Source organism: Tympanuchus pallidicinctus, unplaced genomic scaffold, assembly GCF_026119805.1.
Source record: "Tympanuchus pallidicinctus isolate F22 unplaced genomic scaffold, pur_lepc_1.0 scaffold13, whole genome shotgun sequence".
Taxonomy (NCBI): domain Eukaryota; kingdom Metazoa; phylum Chordata; class Aves; order Galliformes; family Phasianidae; genus Tympanuchus; species Tympanuchus pallidicinctus.
In genome coordinates, this window is record NW_026294648.1 from 8,200,211 (window position 1) to 8,221,910 (window position 21,700).

Here is a 21,700-nt window from a genome sequence, read left to right on the forward strand (position 1 = left end):
GATCCAAAAGGGTAATTTCTTACACTGGGAGGAACAGAAGGGGACCTCAGACTAGAATTCTATCTTTCCATGGTGACCATGGTGTCCATGGAAGGACTGAGCACTTGGGTCTTTTGGGATTAGGAGAATTGAACTGGGAGCCCCTCTGGCATTGAATGTGTGTTGCTTTTTTTCTCTATAATAGACACGTGTCCCACATCACTGGGAGGACAGAGCAGGGTAACAGTGGGCATTTCAAAGCTTGAGACACCAGGGCTCCTGCATCCTTATAAAACAGCTTGCACACACCTTTCCCCTCTGCATTAGCTGTCAGCATATGGAGCATGGCAGACTATTTAAGGAAAACGCCCAATAGCATTACTATTACTTACCATAAAAGCCTCGTGTTTCCAATAACAGCCTAATGTTCCAGGCACCTGTCCAACAAATTCAGAGTTTTTCTTACCTGCCCACTGCAGGACTCACATCCCTCATACCTCCCAGCAAGCATTTAGACTGGCACTGTACAATTGCAAGGCTCAGGAGGAGCTCAAACCCACTGCCACATTTGTCTGTAGTGGGGACAGTGGTCAGGAGGATCTCTCATCCCTACCTGCAGTCATCTGTATGGACTTCTAGTGGGTTGCAAGCAACAAGCAGCATGCAAGAAGCAAAGTAAAAATCCCCAAATCTTCTTGCAACCAGTTCAGCATCTTGCTGGCTGGTGACACCTGCCTAGTTTTACTTCTGTGGCAGCTCCTGCATGGCCCATATACGACCACAACTTCTCATGGTAGATGACAACAGAGGGGCTGATGAGACCCAATGCCACTCTCGCCTAGTGACACAGTCACCCTGTTGCTGGAATGAGGCGGAAATGAACAAATGGATCAAAAACAAAAGGGCTCAGAAATGTTTTTCTTGATCAGATCCCATGAGCCCCATCAGCAGCATCCGCAATGACTTTTACAGAGCAGGCTGGCGGCGTGATTTTGTTCATGTTCCCAGGGAACAAAACAACATCATGAACATGCGTCTTGCTGAAAACACTCCCTCCGATCTGAAACCATGATTGTTCACCAGCAAAGTTACTCGTGGGCTTGGGAAATAATTCACAAGCAGAGGAGATGGTGTAACAGGATGTGGGCATCTAATCTCTCTGTACCAGGAGACAGTCATAAGCTCTGGCACTTACCCAGCAGTCAGCTACAATTTGTTTGCACACAGGGTTTGCTGGAAAATTGCATCCAGCCGTCCAGTTAATAAAAATCATCTTCACACAGCTCACCGGCAGTGTTTGCTGAATGAGAGATGGCTGCTAAATTATTCACTCTGCACTACTGGAGTCTCAGCGGTGGAAGAGAGGGGAGGAAGATTTTGCTGCTGCTAGTCATGTTATGCTGTCAATTCATTCTCCGGGCTGAGAGTCTGCCATCTGGTACTGAACTCACCAAGAAAGATGGGAGGGGGGGAGGAAAGCAGCATTTTTAAGCACTGATTGCTCATCATATGGCAGCTCTAGAGCACATTTTCTAACATTCATGAGAAGTATGAATCCAGAGGGAAGCGAAGAGCGGAAGGGATAATATGCCATTTAGAGTATTCCACCCACACAGATAGAAAGGAAATATGTGAGGGCACAAAATCCCATTCTGCCTGTCCAGCCTGCCACACCTGGGAGGTCAACAGAGATAGTCAATGTAGCATAACCTCCTAGATGTGTTCCTGGGCTTCACATCAGGCACTTTCCCACTCCTCCTTAGTGGTCTCCTTGGCTGTCGAGCTACCTTTCAGCCTACTTGAATTTTGATGGATTTTAACCCTGACATCAGGAAAGTAAAAATTTTTTGGATGGTGTTATGGAAGATCCTTATTGCTCGGTACACAATTGATAATGCCAGAGGAAACGTGGAGGATTGTTCCTCCTCTGGTGTCAGTGTTGGTGGAACTGCACAATGACCAGACTCTGGATGCATCACCTGCGTCTGGAAACACATCCAGCCCTGCTGCATACAGCACCAAGCAGTTTGCTTTATCAGGAACCAACCAGAAGAATGCATTAATGAACTGAGCAGAGTGTGTCCCTGCAGGCAGAGCTGCAGAAGGAGATAGAGCCCCTTGGCAGGGTATGAAAGGAGAGCAAAAGAAAAGGAGGAGGCAACAAAAATCAGAAGGGAAAATGAGCTCACTGGCTTGTTCAGCCACAGACTGACATCATGGAGCACTAGAAATCCGAGGGGCTTTGGTCAAGGATGGAGTGGTGGAGATAAAGGCACCACATGATTCATTAATGTCTTATATGGCCTAGACAGGAAGGAGGAACAAAGATACAGAACTACCATGTGCTTTCCTATGCTGCATCACAGCACTGAAACAAGATATTCTAGGTAAGTCCATTAGCTGAGAGGCTTGTTCCTTTCCTCCATCCTTTGATCAACTTCTGTATGGCCAGCATTGCACTGGGACATGAAGAAGGAGCTTGAAGAACAGGTTAAGATCCTCAACATGCTGTAGTTTGAACTTAAAGCATCCACAAGACCCTTGGCATGTGTATGCAAATTGCTAAGTCGTGGCCTGAAGCAATGATTGAGCACCTGGTGGAGGGACAGCCAGCCCCGGGAGCACAGGCAAAAGCAATTCACCTGTGTGACTGGAAGAGGCTAACCTACCCTAACCTAACCTCATTTAAGGCCTGGCTACCACAAAGGGTGGATCTCCATTTGGAGCTCCTCCCTTCTGGAGTATTTGGTGAGTGTTGATCCTTGGGCTGGGTAAGCAAATCCTTCTTTCTTTAACTGGCTTGTGACCAGTGTCTTTTTGGGGGGATATTTAGAACTGGTTATCTGCAATTGCCTTTCCTTATAAAACAGTACAAAAACCTTCCTTAGGGTGTAACCCAGGCAAAAACCCCATGAGCTCTGTTAGTTTTGTTTGTTTGTTTGTTTTTAAATTTATTTACCCATCACATAGGCTGCTTTTCCACCACCATTCATGCCTGCTGTCCCCTAATACAAGAAGAATCACTGATGAATAGGGGCAGAACCTATTTTTGCCTGGTTCTATCCTCAGCACCTCCTTATCTGTCCTTTCCCATATGCTCTGCCCACTGCCTTCTCCATTTGGCCATGGTGCCTCATAGGAGAGGAAGAAAGCTCTGAGACAAGTTTGAAATTCCAGTCCTCTTTGGCTTCTTGCACCCATCCCATCTCCTGTTCTGGAGCACAGACTGAAGCTGCTGCTCTTTTCTCATGCTCTCATCTTGCTGGTAAAGAATCGTGGAATCATAGGATGGCTTAGGCTGGAAGTAACCTTAAAGATTATTGAGCTGCACTGTCCCCACAGTGGGTAGGGTCACCAACCAGAAGAGATGCCTCTTGTGCAAGCAGAGGTGCTGGATGCTTATTTGCTTATTTTCTTCTGCTCTCTCCATAATTTTTTTTTTTAAGTTTGTCTTTCAGTGCTGAAGGACATTCAAAATAAAGGCAACCTTCCCCCCAAAATAACAGGCTGTATAATCCCAGAGGCACACCTTCCAGGTAAGGCATGAACATGCTCATCCCTTGATCAAGGAAAAGGCATTTTCCCCCTTATTTGCTCTCCACCTCAGACTCGTACAGCCTGTTTTTTTTCCCCTCTGAAATACGGTGGGATTTTGGTCTGTGCCCTGGGAAGGGGGAGCATTTGATTTTTAATGCTTAGTTATTTATTTTTGACATTGCGCAGGCCATTCCAGCACCCGCTTTATCTCCAGTGATCTCTGACCCCTGCATGTCAGGAGTTCAATCTGGTACGTTCCACTCTTTGCCCCCACTTAATTCTTTTTTAGCTGCTTGGCCTTTGAAACCTGGTACCATATGCCAGCCCCAAAGAGCCCTGATCAATACCGGGGGACCGCGTCTCTGTGACCTTGCAACCTGCCCCGTAAAGGGCAGAGGGCAGAGCAGAGTGTTGGCCGTGTTCTCATTAGGAGATTTCAGCTGCGTTTGTTGGAGGGGGAGGGAGAGCCTTCCTTGCTTTCTTTTTTTGCTTTCTTGTCATGAAACTTAGACACCAGAGCTCCTGGCTGCCTACTGACTCCTCAACTTCATTTAAGGGAAGTAAGCAAGGGAACCGATGAAAATCAAGATGCCTGAGGATTTGGGATAGGAAGATCAGCAGCATGTCTTGGTGGAGGAAATGGACTGTTTGTGTCAATCCTTTTCAGGATGCTTTGGGGTGCAATGTCTTGGTCACCCTTTAAACAGGGGGATCTGGTTAAAAATTGCTTTGTCTGCACAGAAGAGCCCTGGAGATATTGTAGAAGAGGCACCTGATTTCTCTCCTCTTGCATGGCCTCTGTCCAAAGGAGGAGTCTGTAGGAACATGCTGGGGGTGCCCTATTCCCAGACCCTACACTTCAGTCATGGGGCAGTGCTAGGGGTGTCCTCAGCCCATTCCAATGAGTGTGGACCATTCCTTCTTGAAGCCACCTCTTTTTTAAGGCATAGATCTGTTTCTTGGTCATATCTTTTTGGCTCCGCACAAAAAAGTACATGTGCTTACTTTCTGCCCTTGCTCCTTTCCTTTTTAGAACGAGGATGGAAATAAAAAGGGAAAAAGCTTGCAGTGTCTCCATGAGACAGCAGAGCTTTCATGGGACAGCTTCCTAAGGAAGATTTAACCCAGCTTCATTTCCTCAGAGAGGAAAACCCAAACCCAGGAGCAGCCGTCTACCAAGTGATACAGGGTGGGGAGACATAAATGCTCCTTTGGCACAGGGCATCCTGTATCTGCCTCTGTGGATACAATTCCCATAGTGATGGGAAACACAGGGTGGTTTGGTTGGAATGCGATTGGCTGCTAGTTTAATTCCTGGGGTCAGAACAACTGCCCCATACTGCACTTCCCTCATCCTCCTCTCCTTTGCTTCCACCTCTGCAAAGGGATGGACACACCAAGTTCTGTGGGACAAATGCTGTGTGCCATGCAACAGTTCTCCAGTTGACCCTCTCAGACCACCAGTTTAAGGTCAGGAGTTTCTATAAGCCTCTAATTAGACTTCAGGGGGCATTTGCGAGCTGAGTTGAGAACTCCCTCTCTCACCCTAATTATCCAAAGGATGAAAACATCCGAGCTCTCCCCAGGACATATTCAGGGATATTCCCTGAGGCTGGAGAGCAGAGAATTCCCCATTTTTGCATTGCACTGCAATCCAAAAGTTCACCCAAGGACAATAGCAATGGGGCACTTCATCCTTTAGATTGAGTGCACCATACCCATGGGTGGCAAGGGGAGCCAATACCCCAGACAGAGGGCACTGCTGCACACCATCCAATTAACCCTTCTGACAGCTTCGATTAAAAATAAAGGGGCCTTCAGGTCCCTGCTGGAGTGGCCTATTTTATGTGTGCATCTCCTTGGTTTTGCCTCAGTGTATGGTGTTCAGGAAGCGGTTATTTCAGGAAAGGCATGCTATAGATAACTGATCTGCCAGCCAGGTGTCATGTTCCTTCATTTATTTTCAATTACTTTGTCTCATTAGCTCCGGTGAGAATTGCCTGGTGTCAATTCATTTGGTCACCTCTGTGCGTGCTGCACCTCTCCAGAGCCACGTCTCTGGTGTGGTGTGATCTCTCCCTGGGGAACACTGTTACAAAACAGCTCTGCTTCTCTTTCAGCTTCATCTTGTTCTCATCTTCTGGGCTACCCCCTGCTTTAAGCCCCTTTTCAGGGTCTCACAGAGTTCCTGGAGTAAAGCACGTGACAAGTGTAATCTTTAGGGTAGGAGCCATCCCTGTGCACACTGCAGCAATAGGGACTAGCGTTCACAAGCTGCAAAGCCTTCCAGCAAACCTTGTTCCCAAATCCAACTCCCTGATACGAGGCTGTGGTGAGTGGGGGTTGGACCCTTCCTCCCAGTAACAGTGACAGGATGATAAGTACTGGCCTTAAGTTGCACCAGGGGAGGTTCAGGTTGGAAATTAGGGAAAACTTTTCTTCTCAAAAATAGTGGTGAGGCATTAGCATAGGTTGCCCAGTAAGGTGGTGGATTCAACCACCCCTGGAAGTGTTCAAGAGAAGGGTTGATGTGGCACTGAGGACATGGTTTTGTGGGCAGTATAGGTGGCAGATGGACACTTGGATTTTACAGGTCTTTTCCAAACTTAACAATGCTTCTCAGTACTGTCAGGATGGAGGTGAGATCCCAGGACCTCCTGGACTTTCATCCCCTGCACTTTTGGTCATTCCATTCCCTGCACTGTGTGTACACAATTCATATACAGTTGCCTGTAAGAGTGCACATTTGGTTGATGCACTCGTTTCCCCCTTTATCTGGGGGAGCATCCACCAATACCCCAAAGCCATCATGGCTCTAGAGAGAGGTGATTTGTGCTGGTAGTCCCAGGACACATAATGCTTCCTGCATGAATTCTCTTTTTATCCATTCTGTTCTTGTTCCATGTCCATCTATTTATGCCCAGCCTCATGTAACAGAGGCAGGGACAGATGCTGGAACAGATGGTAGCATAAAGAGACAGAAGAAGACATCAATGCCATCAGATGCATATGGAAGAGAGAAACTAGCCCTCCACCTGTAGCTGCAGATTTCTCCTACTTTTCAGCACAGCATAAAGTCCTTCAAAACCAAATTCCCTACTTCCCAAGGGATGTCCTGACCTGCTGTTTGCCTCTAGGATCTCTGGCTGAACCTCTCATGGTGGAGCACCATGAAGTAGATCTGTGCTTGCTCACTGCGCAAGGCTTTTGTGCTTTCACCTGTCCAAGTGTGAACTGAGTCATACCTGGCATGTCCCTAGGGTGATATGAGCAGCTTATCTGACTGCTCACTGTCAGCCATGTGACCAGCTGAGCTCTGGTGGTGACAACAACAGGGACTAAAGAAGACATGATGTAATTTTCAGATCCGTTGGGGAGTTTTCAGCAGTGATGGCTGGAAAAAAACAGCAATTTCTCTGTGAAAAAGGGCACATTTACTCTGGTTCCAATGAGAAAGAAATAAATAGAAAGCCTGGTAGTGACTGTCCTTAATTGATTAGTCATTTCTGCAGATGATAATTGCACATCAAAAGACAGGGATCCTACTGTTTCATGCAAATGTCCTCAGGAATAACAGCAAGGCACAGGGGAAGTGGGTAGAGGAAATAAATCCTTTAAGGCGCTGCCCAGGAGAATTCAGAGCTTGAGTTCCATTTTGGAAAAATAATGTTGCTCTGAACATGTCTGGAAGAAATATCCTCAACCTCCTGAGTGCCAGAAACATGGAGAAAAAGGAGGACAGGAGCCCCAGCCATGCCAAAGTACCATCTTTTCAGACACCAATGGAGAACTTGGAGAGCTGGCTGATGAGCCAGAATTGTAGTTATTCACTGTGGGCTTTGCAGTGAACCCCAATTTTGGGTCCTTCCCACATACTGCAGTCTCCTGGGCTCTCTGACTTGTGCCTGGTGTGTCCAGTCCCGTTCTGCTCCCCATGCTGCCACATCTGGGCCACAAGCTAAACGCCAACCCTGGGGCTCATTTGAGAATCTCCGTTCTCATTTAATTACTTCAGTGAAGCTGCTAGCCCTGGTGTCTGGCAAAAGAGGCTTGTGAGCATGACTCAGTCAGCCTCCAAAAGCAGCAGTGAAAAAACAAGAATCTGCTGTGAGCTGCATCTTGATTTTTTTAAGCCAACCTCGTGATGCTTTGCAGGGCCAAAGCACGAGTCTGTAATATCAGAACAGTGCTATAAACTGCAGGCGTTTTGGGGTGCTTGTAAGAAAAATGGTCATTTTTCACAAGCACGCAGCCACCACTGGGGTCATGGAGATCCTTTTGTAGGGAGTGAGCCCCTCTGCATCACAGCTGCACTGTGGGAGAAGCTTTTGCAGGTGTCATTTCTTGTGTGGGCAGTTTCCAATGTTCCCAGCTGCCCTCCTTACTGCCCCTGGTAAATCCCAAAACTGTGATTCCTCCTGGCCCCATATCCCAAACATCACTGACTAGCAGTATGCAAAGCAGAGCTGGGGACACCACCAGACTGATCTTGCATCTGCTTAGACCAACCAGCACTGGATTCTTCAAAGCAGTGGTCAAGGATTTTCAGGGCAATGAGCTGCCCTCAGCCCTACCTAAAGGATAACTGTGGAAGACCTAGGAGGCACTGGTGGTCGTGGAAAAGCCATTTAGCAAATTCCTCCAGCCTAAATTCCCACTCCGTGGTCCTTGCAGCCTCTAGCAGAAATGAGATCTGACCTTCCACCTCCTCCTATGCAGCTCTGCATGCTTGGATTCCTACATACTCATCACCTTCAGCGCAGGTTAATGAACGGCTGGCATTTAAATATTCCTTCATCGCTCCATCCACGTCATCGATGAGGTCACAGACAGCGTTTTGGATCTGCAGGTTTGCCTTCAGATCCTTTACCTTCAGCCGTCTTCAGCACAGAGTTGCTGCAAGCTCCTTCGCCTTTGTAGTCAGCAAAGAGAAATAGGCGCTTTCAGGGCATGAGTCATCTGACCTATTTAGCCATCTTAGGAAGAGATGAATGAGTCCTTAAGAGGGCCCATTTCTTACTGCTGTCTAGACAGCCGAGCTCTCAGCTGCAGACGCCTACCCTTGCTCTTCGGGCTGGGAAGGACTGCTGCCTAATGGCGGGCTCCAGCAAAGCGTTGGCTCACACCTGAGTATGGAGGAGAGATTTGAGCTCAGCCTGGCTTTGTTCCCTCTGAAGGGAGGATTTCAACACCAAAAAGGTGGAAACCTACTTTTGCTGTACCTCCAAGGGAGGGTTTCGTGAAACTGGGCTTCCTCTGCTGTGACAATGTGGCACAGGGTCTGAATGTCAGTGAGTGGTGGTAGCCAAGAAAAGGTGTTTTATTATTCTCAGCTAAACCAGCAAAAGTGGCTCAGTCATCCTGGTGGCACAGCTATATGACTGTGACTCAGTGCCAACACCAGCTGGTCTGGGATAAACTTGAGCCTGTGGAGCGCTTGGTCTTCACGAGGCAAAGATCATTCAGTTCAAAGAGTCAGCCTGTTCTAAGAAGAAAGCCCAACCACCAGGACAGTTTGTGATCCCTGGGGCTATTATGAATTTCTCTGTACAAGAGAACGAAAGTGTCCAAGTGAGTGGTGACCATCTCTTTCAGGTTGCCCATGGGCCACTTACCTGTGGCTCTCTGTGAATCTGCATTTCTTTGCCTTGCCTTGCCTTTCCTTGCCTTGCCTTCGTTCATAAAGATCTGTAGATACCCACAAGGTTGGTGGCATGGACTGAGAGGGACAGAGTGGGCATGGAAAGGTGGTATTACACAAACTAAAAAGGCTCTAACATAGTTAAAACAAGCTGTGCGTCTAGGAACCAAACTGGTTGGCTGTGCCTAAAAGGGACTCTGGCAATGGCAAATGGCCCAAAGTCATCTTTTGTTTTAGAAGCAGGGGAAGAATGAGTCACAGCAGGGACTGGACTCACATCTGTCCTCCAAAACCCTGAAGCAGATCCTGAATGCTGTGGTGAGGCCTTGGCACATGTGTTGGAAAGCATGTTCTGGTACCAGAGACAGGCTCCAAGGCCAATGAAACAGCGCAAGAAAAGGCTCTGTGCTGAGAGGCATTAGAGAATGCACTCCAGAAAAGGCTTCAGAAATGTGTTTTGGGGACCAAACCCCAACAGATCTCAGGGATGTCTTATCTCGGGCCTTTCTTTTGCTGCCCAGGAACCCACCATGCTTCAAGGACCTGGAACAGCCACAGCAGGGAGTCAAACACTGAGATTTTTGAGGTTTTCATTAAGCACCAGAAGAGGGGAGGTGTCACAGAGCCAAAAAGGATCCCCACCAACACCCATCCCATGCCAGCAGTGCATATGCAGAGCCAGCACCTGTTCAGAGCCTTGCCAAAGCAGGAGCCTGAGTCATGCCCTGGCTGTCATGAAGACAAGCAGACACTTTCAAAATTAATATATATTTTTATTGAATAGTTGCTCTAAGTGGGCTTGTGAAGCCACCCATAGAATTACTTCTTTCATCTCAGCAGTGGTTCAGTTATCAGTTATTAGCTTTGCAAAAGAAGAAAACCAAACAGAAGGAGGTGCATTAAAATAAATAGGTTATTTTTTTCTTATCTTTAAAATAAACTTTTGAAATAAATACTTTGTTGTTTTTTTAGAGGGTTTTTTTTTGTTTTCTTTTTTGTTTGGTTTTTTTTTTTTTTTTTTTTTTTTTTTTTCCTTTTAAATTTACAAGAGTATTGTCAAAAAAAAACCAGCCATCAGGTTATAAACATGTATTATACCTTATAGAAAGGAACCCAAATAAAGGCAGCCAGGGAGGGATCTCTTTATACACTGTACAGAATGCCTTTGTACCAGTTAAATGGAGAATTAGAGGCTTCGGTTCTTGGTATGATGCTCTCCTTTGAAGCCAAGGGGACCTGTCTTCTTGGGAGAGTTTTGTGCTGAGGACACTGGGGAGGCAGGCAGCTGCCTGTCCACTGAGCATCACGAAGGCCTGAGGGAACTGCCAGGAGGTGGGAAGATGAGGAAGAGAAAGTGGACAGGGACTTCAGCAGGGAAGGAGGGGCCCAGCCGCACCAGCAACTCATCGGGGAGGATTTGATTCCACTCCTTTTGAAGCCCTTTGTGTGTTTGCAAGAGGTCCTGGTGCTCACCAAGAAATACCCTGAAGCATGTGAGCCCATAGGAGGTCACAGCTTTGCCTCAGATCTGAACCAGCCACCTCCAGCTGCTGTACGTATCCTAGAGGAGTGGGCTCCATGGGCTCCTAGGAGACCTACCTCACTTCATTTCCACTGAAGAACAAGAATGGAGTTTCAGGGGAAGCTCTCTTCTCTGTGTTTCTTGTATGCCGATCACAGAAAGATAGACCTTCCCATAGCCAAAGACCTGTCAGTGTTCTCCAGCCTCAAAATACCCGTGGACCAGAATGAGAGAGAGCAAATGAACAGAGCAGGTGCTGGAAACAGCAAGCTTGGGGCATGGCATGCTCTTTCCTGGTGCATCCCACTCCTGTAAACCCAGTTCATCCCTCTTTATTGCACTACTGCAGCTGTCAGTAAACTGTAATTTTGTGCTTTGGCATCTTTTGGCCAACGATACTTCCCCACCATTCTGTTGGATCATATGTGAGGATAGGGGAGAGCTGACTGAACAGGATTTTATGGGAATCTGAGAATGAAATCTCAAAGACCTTCCCCCTCAAAACCCAATCCTGCCAACTGTTTTTTATGTCCTTGGCTGGCAACTGCTTTCGTGGGAGACAAAGAGCTTTCCCAGGGATGGGTGCCAACCTGAGCTACACCCCAAGCATCACCTACTTGCACTGAGAAGACTGGGAGAAATGGGATAGGATGTGTGCTTCAGGTTGGTCCACAGTGACTCCTCAAGCAGTGTGATCACACTGTATTAAAGGAGTGGAACAGGGCTGAGAGAAGCCATAGCACAAAGCAAGCACCATCAGGAGTCTTTGGAGAAGATGGGAAGAGCAGAGCAGGGGGAGCTCAGGTCCTGCTCAGCAGCTCCTGCCCTGCCTCCTGCTCCTTGGCACCTGAGCATCTCTCCTTAAATTTGCCCTGAAACCCTGCATGTTTCCTGGGAAAGGAGCCCATGACCAGCACAGAGGCACAATGCGGAGAAACGCTCTCTTGTGAAGCAGTTCCATCCTTGTCAGGTCCCAGGAGTGCGTGGAAAACAGAGGACTTGTCGTGCGACTCTCCAAACAGAAAACCAAGAAAGACACGTCGGGACAGAGAGACACCCAAACTGTCAGGGCAAGCAGCTGCACACAAACATTTGGAGCAGATGTTATCTGACTCATTACAGGGTGGGGCAGGAAAGGGGCTCACAACTCCAACCAGAACTGGAGCCCTCTCTGAAGGGAAACCGAACCATCCAGCAGCCAGAAATGGGAAGGGAGCAGGATGGAACTGGTCTGAGGATATTAGGAAAAGCTCAGGAAAAACAAACATGATCAGAAGTTACCCACAGCCTTCCTGACACCAGATGGGCTCAGCGAACTGGAACTGGCATCTTCGGAGAGCTTTTGGCAAACGTCAGCTTTGAACATCTCCAGTCCATGCAACTGTAAGACCTCAACATGGCTCTGATTTACCTTCAACACAGTCCAGCTGAGGCTCTGCATGGTCTGACAGCCCTCTGTGCCCAACTGGGCCCTCTCCAATTCCCTTCTACATGCCCCATATTCCATAAAATATATTTCATGAGTTTGGCTTTTATAGGAGCTGAGACATTCAAGAGACCTGGCCAGACTCCTCAGCCCTGCACTCTGGTATGGCATGATTCCCTATTGGAAATGGAACTTCCGTGCTGACCCAGAAAAAGCCCATTAGGTAGACGGCATCCTGGACTCCTACCAATTGCTGAAGGTAAATATGCTGCAATAGTAGTTCTGGGTTCCACCTCACTGCACTATGCCAAGGCAAACTGGCTCTGAGGAGATGGTATCTGGACAGCCATCTTCTCATCCTGTGGCTCCAGCACCTGGAGGAGATCACCCCATGCTTGCATGACTTGAAAGGCTGTGAAAATTATGAAGCTTCACATGTTGAGTCATTCCACCATCAGGAGAGGAAGCAATGATTTGCAGAGATACAGAGGTGGTAACTAAATTTATAAGACGGCTCCACTTAAAAAGGAGGAGGAAAAAAAAAATCAAAGTAGAGCAAGTTGGAAAATTCTGTTCATTAGTTTTCTTCTGAAAGTTTCAATGAACTATTTCCCGTTGTTGTTGAAGTGAGCCAGTTCCTCAAATCCTCAATGAAAAAAAAAAGGGACTTTTTCCCCTAAAAAAAAGTTTTGCACTTTTTAGGAAGAATAAATTTAATCAGCACCAATAGGTAAGTGAAAAGAAAAGGAAGGATGCCTCTCGGTGGAAGTCTCTCCTCCAAACATCACTTGGAAATACCCATATGCCAAGCAACTGCTGGCATATGGATAAATACATTTGTGATGTATTTTATAATTGCCACAGAGATGGACTGCTCTTGTGTCGGAACAGACATGTAAAGGCTGCTGTCTGAGAAGGTCATTGCCTTAAAAGCCAAATGACAAAACTGCACAGGCATCATCTTCTCCCTCCTTATCAGAACAAGATCCTTGCTGTAAGCCACTGCATCATCCTGAATTCTCTACTTCTCACAGAGGTGGGCACTGCATCTTTAGAAGCATCTTCCATCAGTGCCCGTTGGGCTCTGAGAGAAACCAGGATCAGGATTTTGGTCATGCCCATACCACACCACAGGCACAAACTCTCCACCAGGGATGGGATTCACCTCCCCTTCACACCATCAACATGTAGCTCCCTTAGAATCAAAGGAGTCAAGCACCAGCAGCACACATTTTAATTAATGTTTCTGAGGAGGATGAATCACTCCCTGGAACTGCTTTTTTTTTTTTCCTTTTTTTTTTCCCCTGCAACAGAGGGAGCTTGGATCAGCTGTGATTTTTAGATAGCAAATGTATGGGAAGATGAATCCCATCAAGAAATGCTACCTCCTGGCTCATCCCACAGCCAGCACTAAATCCTACTCCCTCTCTGCAACCTCTATACCTCCCTCTCCCCCTCACCCGACTACCTAGGAACTCAAGGTCTAGGATTAGCGATAAACAGATCAGGAAATCATCTTCCAGAATGTGGAAGTGTACCAGGAAGCCAAACCTTGCATCTGGCACCATTCACAGCAGTATCATGGATATTATTAGTAATAGTCCTAGCCATCCTAACGTTATATTTATATATACAAAAATAGATCCACAGGACTCTACGGAAAGAAGTGGCTGAGTGAATGCAATGGGCAAGCCCTGGACAGCAGAGTCTTGGAGGAAGCCAAGGGAGACTTTGCATATATTTATCCAGGGGAATCATTTACTTCCCTCTGCACACACTTGTGTCTCAGAGGAGTGACAGCCTTGGGACATAATCCCAGCCCCAGGCTCCCCTGACCCACCAGTGGCAAGCGGAGATGAGGCTGAGCCCAGGTCTGGAAGAATCTACCCACAGCTGCAGCAATGGGTTTGGCTTTTTAGCATCACAGCACATAAACCATGAAGCACTGCCCCCACATCATGGTCTGCAGATGGCTCAGCCCAACGGCTCCATTCAGCCCCATCCCACTGTTACAGAATACTCTCAGCAGCGACAGTGCTGTGGCATACTGATGGCCAAGGAAAGCAAGATGAGGGCTCAAAGGCAATTTCTGCAGGGAAGGAAGGTTGGGGTCCCATCTGTGGAAACTCCCTTCAATGCTCTGTTTTCCCCAAGCCAAAACAGGACCCCCACCTCGGATCAGTGCTAAGCAGCGGGGAGAGAAGAGCTGGCTGTCAATAGTTGGGTTTGGGGACTTTTTTAAAGTGATTTCAGTGCTGGTGGAAGGTACCAGACAGGCAGAAGGCAGATCTAGGGAACAGGGTGTTGGGACAAAGCTCTGTCCCCATGGCTATTTCACCCTAACCTCGAGGACAAGCCTGGAAGTGTAGAAAGGGAGCTGCATCTGCTCAGTGGTGGGATGGAGATGGGTGATAATATCATCTTCTCTCCCATCCCATCATGGTTTGCACTTTGGAGGAAGACCCTTCACCTCCAGGCATGAAGAAACTAATAATTGTTCCAAACCAGCATCCTGCTCTCCATCACATCCCAGGGGAACCTTCCCCTCACTGCAGCTGGGCAGCAGCTGAAAGGTTTGAAATCTTCCCACAATTTCCCTTCCTCTTGGAGGCAGGAGAAATGAGATGCCTTCTGACTGGCATCTCTTGATGGCTTCCAAGCAGGCAGGGAGGCTGCTGCTGCTTGGTGGGACCCTGCAGCACCTGGAGGATGAGGGATATAGGCAGTGGGAGAAAATGGAGACCACCCCTGAAAAGTGCTGGAAGGAGAGAACAGGTCCAGGCTCCTGGAGGACTCTAGCTTGGGATGCATGACCCCAGCTCCTCCTACCATGGGAAGAGCCATGGCCCAGGGACCCTGAGTCTCATTCCTTGGAGGAAGGCAGGGGGCAAGGGAGCACTGCAGAGCAGGGGCAGCCAGAGGAGAATGGGGATGAAGGGGAGAGGATCGGGAGGAATTGTCTGCTTGTCCTCCCCAGGAGGGTCATACCGGCTTATCCAGCGCCTTGGGGAAAGGCGTGCCGCTGGAGGAGGAGATCTTTCTGCACACCGTGTTGGTGTGGGTCTGACAGCGGCAGCCAGGGCGTTTCAGGCCATCGTAACCCCGCTGGCAAAGCTTGAGGCACCCCAAGGTGGGAAAGTAGCAGCAGAGGCAGGGCATGAGGAGGGAGAGGAAGCTCATGGCAGCCCAGCGGGCGCAGCAGGAGCCCGGCCCGCAGGAGCACGGGTCATCAGCGCAGGTGTCCTCGTCATCGCTGGAGCAGTGGTAGAAGAGGCCCTTGACGCAGCAGAGACAAGTCCCGTAGTCGAGGAGGCTCTCTGGGGAGCAGAGGCAGCGCTGATTGCACAGCCAGCAGGAGGGCAGGCCGCGGGCGGCCGTGCAGCGGGCACACTTGCAGCGCCCGCACTCCTCGCAGACAAAGAGGTGCCCGCCGTGCAGGCTGCCCTTCTCCGCCGCCCCTTTCAAGGGAGATTCCTCCGCTTTCAGCTCGCCGGCCCTGGGCTGCATCCGGATGAGCGAGTGGCCCGAGTGGGACGGCGTCAGGGCGCTGAGCAGGCGCTGCTCGGAGGCTGTGGTGCTCTGGGACACGGAGCTGGCTGTGCTGGAGTGGCTCATGGCTTGCTGCAAAGGCGGCATGTGGGGCTGCTGGCTGTGGCTGCGGTGCAGGTCCTGCAGCGTGGAGGATGCCAGGCGGTCCTGAGTCCACTCCTGCTTGTGCGGTGGTTGCGAGAGGGACGGGTTGGAGTGGGCTTGCTGGAAGCAGGTGGCTGGCCTCTCCACGTAGTTGTTGCTGGCACGGATGGAGCGGATTTGGTCGATGGACAGGACCTGCTGGAAGTCCTCAACCGGGGGTTCCATCGTCTCGTCACAGCTGAGTTCAGCCACGCTGGAAGAGAGCTGCATCGCCAGGAGCTGGGGGAACCTGCGGCATCAGGGCACATCTAAAAGTCCTAAAGGATGAGGTGGGAAGAGAGAGGAACATTTGTGTTATGCTTCGTAACGGTCCATCCCTGCAGCCCACTGAACTCCTAATGAATTTCATAATCACAGAACGTTTGGGTCGGGAGAGACATCAAAGCCCATCTGGTTCCAACTCGTGACATCAGCTGGCTGCCCCCACCAGCTCTGACTGCCCTGGGCCCCATCCCACCTGGCCTTGAGCACCTCCAGGGATGGGGCAGCCACAGCTCTCTGGGCAGCAGTGCCAGGGCCCTGAGTAAAAAATTTCTTCCTGACATCTTATTCCTAACAAACAACTCGAGGCACTGCTGAGCCCAGGAGGATGTTGGCGGGACATTTCTAAACATGGGGACAGTGGGACAGTGAGACTTGTCCCTTGGCTCAGGTAGATGCAGCATCTTCCCATGCTCTGTGTCCTTCCACAGAAGGTTCCCCAACTCTTGCCAGCACCAATGGGCACTGCCTATCCTCGCTTGAGGAGGGGAAGTTCAGTGCTGAGACCTGTCCAATGATAGAGCTGGGAACAGCATCTCCAGCTCAGGAAACTGTCATGAACCAGGGCATAGGAAAACTATCATGAGCCAGGGACACAAGGAAGGAGGGGAACAAAAAGCATTCAATTGCAAGTAACAGCAACAAATCACCACTAATACAGCACGTGCTTGGCTGGGGTCTGAGAATCACCAAGACCTCACATTTTGTAGTGTCATGCCCAGATTTCCCATTCACATCCCCATCGCAAAAGAGCAGACTTCTGTTTAACCCCAAAGCTGATATAAGCATCTTGCCTTGTTCCTACACCAAAGCTGCCATGCAAAAATGGAGCAGCCATGCGGATGTGCTTCATTGCATGCCAGTACCCCCAAGAACTTCCAGTCCAGATTTCAGTTGGATATATGCTTTGTGTGCACAGCCAACTTCCCTGGAACAAAGCCGTTCCCTGGCAGATCAAACATCTGATCCGCGGGTGACACCGGCTCTGTCACAGTGCCCACAGGAAGGCTGTTCTATAGGAGCTCCTGTGGCCAGCAAAGGCCAGCAAGTAGGTGAGGGGCCACAGGTAAATCTGCTCAAGCAGCAGAGAGAGGCAGAGGGAAGATTGATTTTCATTAGCTAAGGCTGACCTTGAAGTGCAGGAAAAGCAAAGGCAACTTACTTTGACAGTTAAAGCAAGAAGTGCCCTCTCCCATCCCCCTTTCCGGAAAGAAAATGCAAGCATCTGCTTAAATTTGTGGGCTTTTTTGTTTTTTTTCCCTTTGCAAGGAGCCCACTTTCAAGCCATCCTGAGTGAGATGCTTGTCCCATGCAGAGCAGTGTGGGTGGTGGATAGCTCACTGTTGGATACCCACAGCCTACTGGGAATGGATTTCTTTAGTGGGAATACAAGGTGAATACATGGATAAGCCAGCATAGTCTGCGAGAGCATGTTTCCAGGGCAGGAATGGGCCATGCAAGCCAAGCTCTCACTGAAGCACAGTCTGAGGAGCTGCAGTCCCCTGCACCCCTGAAAAGATGGGATGAGTCTCAGTCTGCAGATGGAACCATGCAACAGGGAGCATAGCAGCTTCAGTGGGTTCCTGCATCTCTCAGGACCGGGACCCCATCTCAAGGAGCGTTAGGCTGACTGACATCCAGTGCAGCTGGAGCTCCTCACATCTCAGTGTCCATCCCCTTCATTTGGGTGCTGGGTTTGGTGTGCTTGGGCATTAGGAGTCAAACCAGGAAGACAGGGGGCTCTGGGCAGATTCACATAGGGGGCTGAAATTGAGATGTGACCCAAAGGGAGAGACCTGGAACAGCAGAGTCTGTGGGGATGGAGATGGTAGAACTGGGAGACTGAGAGCAGCCAAAGGGCAGCTACTCCCACCCAATCCCACATGCAATAAGTAAAGACATGCTTAGGCAGGAGGAGCAGTGTGGAGGATGCTGCAACATGGGGGGGAAAGGAGGCAGACAGGAGCTGGCAATAGGAATACAAGGCACTGCAACCTGAACACTTAAAATCTGGATCCTGGACTTGGATGCAGCACCTGAGACACCTTGGAGAACCCATGGCACCAAACCTGGATCCAGGTGCTCCTGGACCTACAATCCCCAGATGTAGGAGTTAGACAAAATGTCTCTTTCTGGGACCTGAGTGAACACAAGCTGGGGTGTCCACAGGGAGATGGAGGAACTAGGGATCCCATGGTCCAGTGGCATGGGGGTGAGGGGGACTGAAAACCCAGGGGGAGGACCCTGCTGTTGCCCCACAGAACCCCACTTGCTCCAATCGCTCCTTGCTGGAGGCACGGGGGGGTTGCAGCAGGTCCCTGCCCTCTTATCACAGCACTGCCACCCCTTCCCTGCCCGGAGCTGGAGCTTCCCTACCTGCCTGTTGGGGGGAGCAGGACAGCGTGTCCCCAGCATCCTCCTCCTCACACCCTGCCTGCCAAGCGGGCATGCCAGCTCCGGAAACCGGGTGAGCTTTATGACCGGCAGCAGCCCCAAACATATAAAGTTCGTGTGATAATGGGCCAGAGGAAGGATAGTAAAAGCAAATGATTTACAGGCACTGGAGGTGGCTGCGAGCTGGGGACGAGCTCTGCAGAGCACTCCGGTGGGAACAGAGGGGGCTTCCTCCATGCAGGACCCCCTCTTTCCCCACACACTGGCACATGCATGGCCAGATCCCTACCTGCAGCCCCCCCACATACTCTTGTCCAGCACTTCACGCGTGGATCCCCGTGAATGCTCCCCACGACCCAGCACCTCCACCGGCAGCCACGCGTATCCCACGCTCCATGCGGGACCAAAACCCCACGCACCCACCCGTGTCCCGTACCCCACTCACCCCGCCAGCCGCTCCATTCGCCGTGCCCAGCCCTAGGGGCCGCCGGGCGGCACGGGCATGGGGCACCGGCCGCCCCCCCCGGCCCCGCAGCCGGGGGCAGCGAGGCAGAGCCCTGCAGGGCTGCCCGGCTCGGGTTTGTGAATGCAGGCAGGTCCTTGTGAATGGGGGCAGCGTGGAGGATGGGAGGGAGGAAGGGAGGGATTTAGTGCTGCCCGTTAGCATCTCTCCCTCTCCCTCTCTCTCTCTGCCGCTCGCTTTCCCGGAGCTGGAGCTCTTAATGCTTACCTAAGTGGCGTCATCCAGCTGAAATTGAATCGGCCCATTAGCGGTCCCCATAGAGCCCTGTGCATCCGCTCCCTAGATAATGACTGCAACAGAGCCGAGCGCTGCGGGATGCAGCAGGCGCTATTTAAACATTTCCGTCTCTTCTCCGGCTCTGCTTCCCCCCTCCGCGCCCACCGGGACAGCCCCGCCGTCCCCGTTCCTCGGCCCCGGGGGACACAGGGACAGCCCCATATAGCCCCATCCCATCGGCACTCGTGGATTTGGTTTATTTTGTCATCACCACGGGCATGGTGTGTCGGAAGCGCCTTGGGTTTGGCAGCACAAAGCAGGGGATGGCATCGACCTGTGCTGTCACCTTGATGCATAAATCACTGTGCTTCGGGCACTGACACCTGCTCCCCAATCCCAGTCACCTCTTCTGGGTATTTGGGAGGCATCGGCGGGAGCCTGGATGCCATCCAGAAAGTTCACACTAATTCCAAATTAGTGTTCAAAGCTCAAATGGGATGGAAAGGGGCTTTGCCACACTCTCCAAAATCAGCCCCACAGCCGCTGTTCTCCCAGAACAAAATCCCTCAGACTCTGGGTCCAAGCAGGACGTGGACCTTCTGTCACTCATATACCCTGTGCTCCCTTCTCGCGCTGCCTTCTGTGAGGCTTGGGCACACTGAGGACCCTTGTGACACACCTGGGGCTCATCCAGAAATTAGCAGGACCTGGGTTAGCAGTCCTGAGGACACAAGGCTTCTCCTTGGTGACACTGCACACAGCTATGGAGCCAGCTTGAGCTCCTAGCCTCTCTATTTACCCCTCGGCCCTTCACAAATCCTTTCAAGCAGTGCTTTCTGGCTGAGTGAAGCAGGATTAGCAGCTCAAGGGGGCTGAGGACCCATCTTCAAGGAATTAGGGTGAAGACATCAGGAACCAGCACCCTTTGCAAGCTCAAGCAGCATGGGATCCTGCACCCAGGGCAGGTCACCGCTCAGAGCTGGCCCAGCATGACTGGATGTGTGGCTGGAGAAGAAAGATAAGGGTGACAAACAGCCAGGCCACTCATTGCCCGACAGATGGGCTTCAACCAGGATGACCTTACTGACTCTCTCTCAGTGCATGCCAGCAGAAGCCCAGCACAGTGACGAGGCACCCTGCTCTCTGGTGGTACACAGATGCGCCTGTCTACACTCGTTTGTAGTCATTTCAATGCTGAGCATCCCTCCCGTGGGGATTGGGGTCTGCACGGGATGCTTCCAGAGGTGCTGCAGCAGGAGTGGGGAACAGACTCCCAGCAGCATCATCCCACAGCCAAAATGCCACATCCCCCTCCAACCAGCCCCTCCTCTTCATCACATCTCTCCCAGCTCAGGTTTTAAAGGGGCAGAAGGGACCGAGGTGCCCAAACCCCAGCGCCCGCCCCCAAAAAAGCACGTGTGCACGTCCTCCCCTTCTCCCAGCCCGATCTCTCGCTCCCACCTCAAGGCGTGCAGCAATTCGGGCTTTCCCTCCACCGTCTCGCAGCATCCCTGCAGCCCGCGTCGTGCTCAGCGCCCCTTTATTCCTCGCCCGCCTGCTGCCGAGGGAGGGCCGAAAGGCATGAATGCCGAGATGCCGAGACAAGTGGGAGGGTGGGAAGCAAAGGGAGAATAGCAGCCTCCTGGGGAGTTATTGACCACAGCACCTCCGAAGAGATAGTGCTGGGAACTGGGATGGATTTACAGAGGAGAAAAGTTGAGGGGTGCTCCCGAAGTGTCTGGGGCAGATCCTCCATCAGGTTCTGGTGGGGAGGGGGAGGTTTCACAATTGGGATAGGAATGTGGTCCCTTGACTGTGCACAGTCATAGCACAGAGGATGCTGCTGTGACTGCCCTGCTCTATGATAGCCTTTCCTCATGAGAGCAGAGGATTTAGCATCCTGCTGTGACCTGTATCCCTTGCTACCTGTGCCTGCCAATCCCATCTCCCCCTACGCCCTTTGGTTCACTGCTCCCAGCTGGAATCTGTCACATCTTAACCCCTCCAGCACCTCTGGGGTCCCATCCTAAGTAGCACCCCAGGCCCTGTTCTCTGGTCTTATTTTGGAGCATCTCCTCCTGGAACAGCTGACAGTATGGAGTTATCCATCTTCCCATGCTCAGTAACAGCTCAGAAAGGTTTTTAGATCTATGCACAAAATCATACCGATTTTAACAAAGCCAAAAGGGCTAAATCTGGAGCCTGAGGTGTTCAGCTGGGATTTAAAGCAGACAGGAGAGCCTCCAAGCACCCCGGTCCTCCCGTGCAGAACAGCTCATTGCAGTGATCAGCCCAGGGAGAAAATCCCAAGGCAAGGCTGAAGGTGTCTGATCTCTTCTGGTGCTCTTAGCCAGACCTGGGCACCAGCAGAGGGAAGATTCATCTTTGGTTAAAGACGATGCAGGGGGAGAAGGAGTAAGGGGGGTGAGAAGAACGTATGATTCCCCTGATTAAATCAGACAGAAACAAAGAGGTGCTGGTGCCCTCTAATTTCTAGATTCACAGATT

General features: G+C 50.5%; 1 protein-coding gene and 1 long non-coding RNA gene across 5 annotated transcripts; one reads left to right on the forward strand and one right to left on the reverse strand.

Moving 5' to 3' along the window:
- Positions 1–2,680: 2,680 nt before the first annotated feature.
- On the forward strand, positions 2,681–7,344 carry LOC128075982 (uncharacterized). 2 transcript variants are annotated; one of them, XR_008204181.1, is made up of 4 exons: positions 2,681–2,727; positions 3,703–3,766; positions 5,637–5,718; positions 6,582–7,344. It is a non-coding gene; the product is annotated as an uncharacterized LOC128075982 (long non-coding RNA). The 2 variants fall into 2 exon arrangements; XR_008204182.1 differs by lacking the exons at positions 5,637–5,718; positions 6,582–7,344 and adding an exon at positions 4,027–4,583 and having other exon boundaries at positions 2,704–2,727.
- A 2,565-nt stretch (positions 7,345–9,909) lies between these two features.
- On the reverse strand, positions 9,910–20,758 carry SPRY3 (sprouty RTK signaling antagonist 3). Of its 3 annotated transcripts, none has more exons than XM_052673209.1 (2): positions 20,654–20,758; positions 9,910–16,055 (listed from the first exon to the last, which is right to left on the reverse strand). In XM_052673209.1, the coding sequence occupies exon 2, from the start codon at positions 16,006–16,008 to the stop codon at positions 15,088–15,090; it is 921 nt and encodes a 306-aa protein (XP_052529169.1). In that variant the 5' UTR covers positions 16,009–16,055; positions 20,654–20,758; the 3' UTR covers positions 9,910–15,087. The 3 variants fall into 3 exon arrangements, with proteins under 3 accessions (XP_052529169.1, XP_052529167.1, XP_052529168.1); XM_052673207.1 differs by lacking the exon at positions 20,654–20,758 and adding an exon at positions 19,184–19,332; XM_052673208.1 differs by lacking the exon at positions 20,654–20,758 and adding an exon at positions 18,899–19,165.
- Positions 20,759–21,700: the final 942 nt, after the last annotated feature.

Excerpts from the sequence above, each read along its gene's own strand:
- SPRY3 (XM_052673209.1), bottom strand. The coding sequence starts at position 16,008 with ATGCAGCTCTCTTCCAGCGTGGCTGAACTCAGCTGTGACGAGACGATG.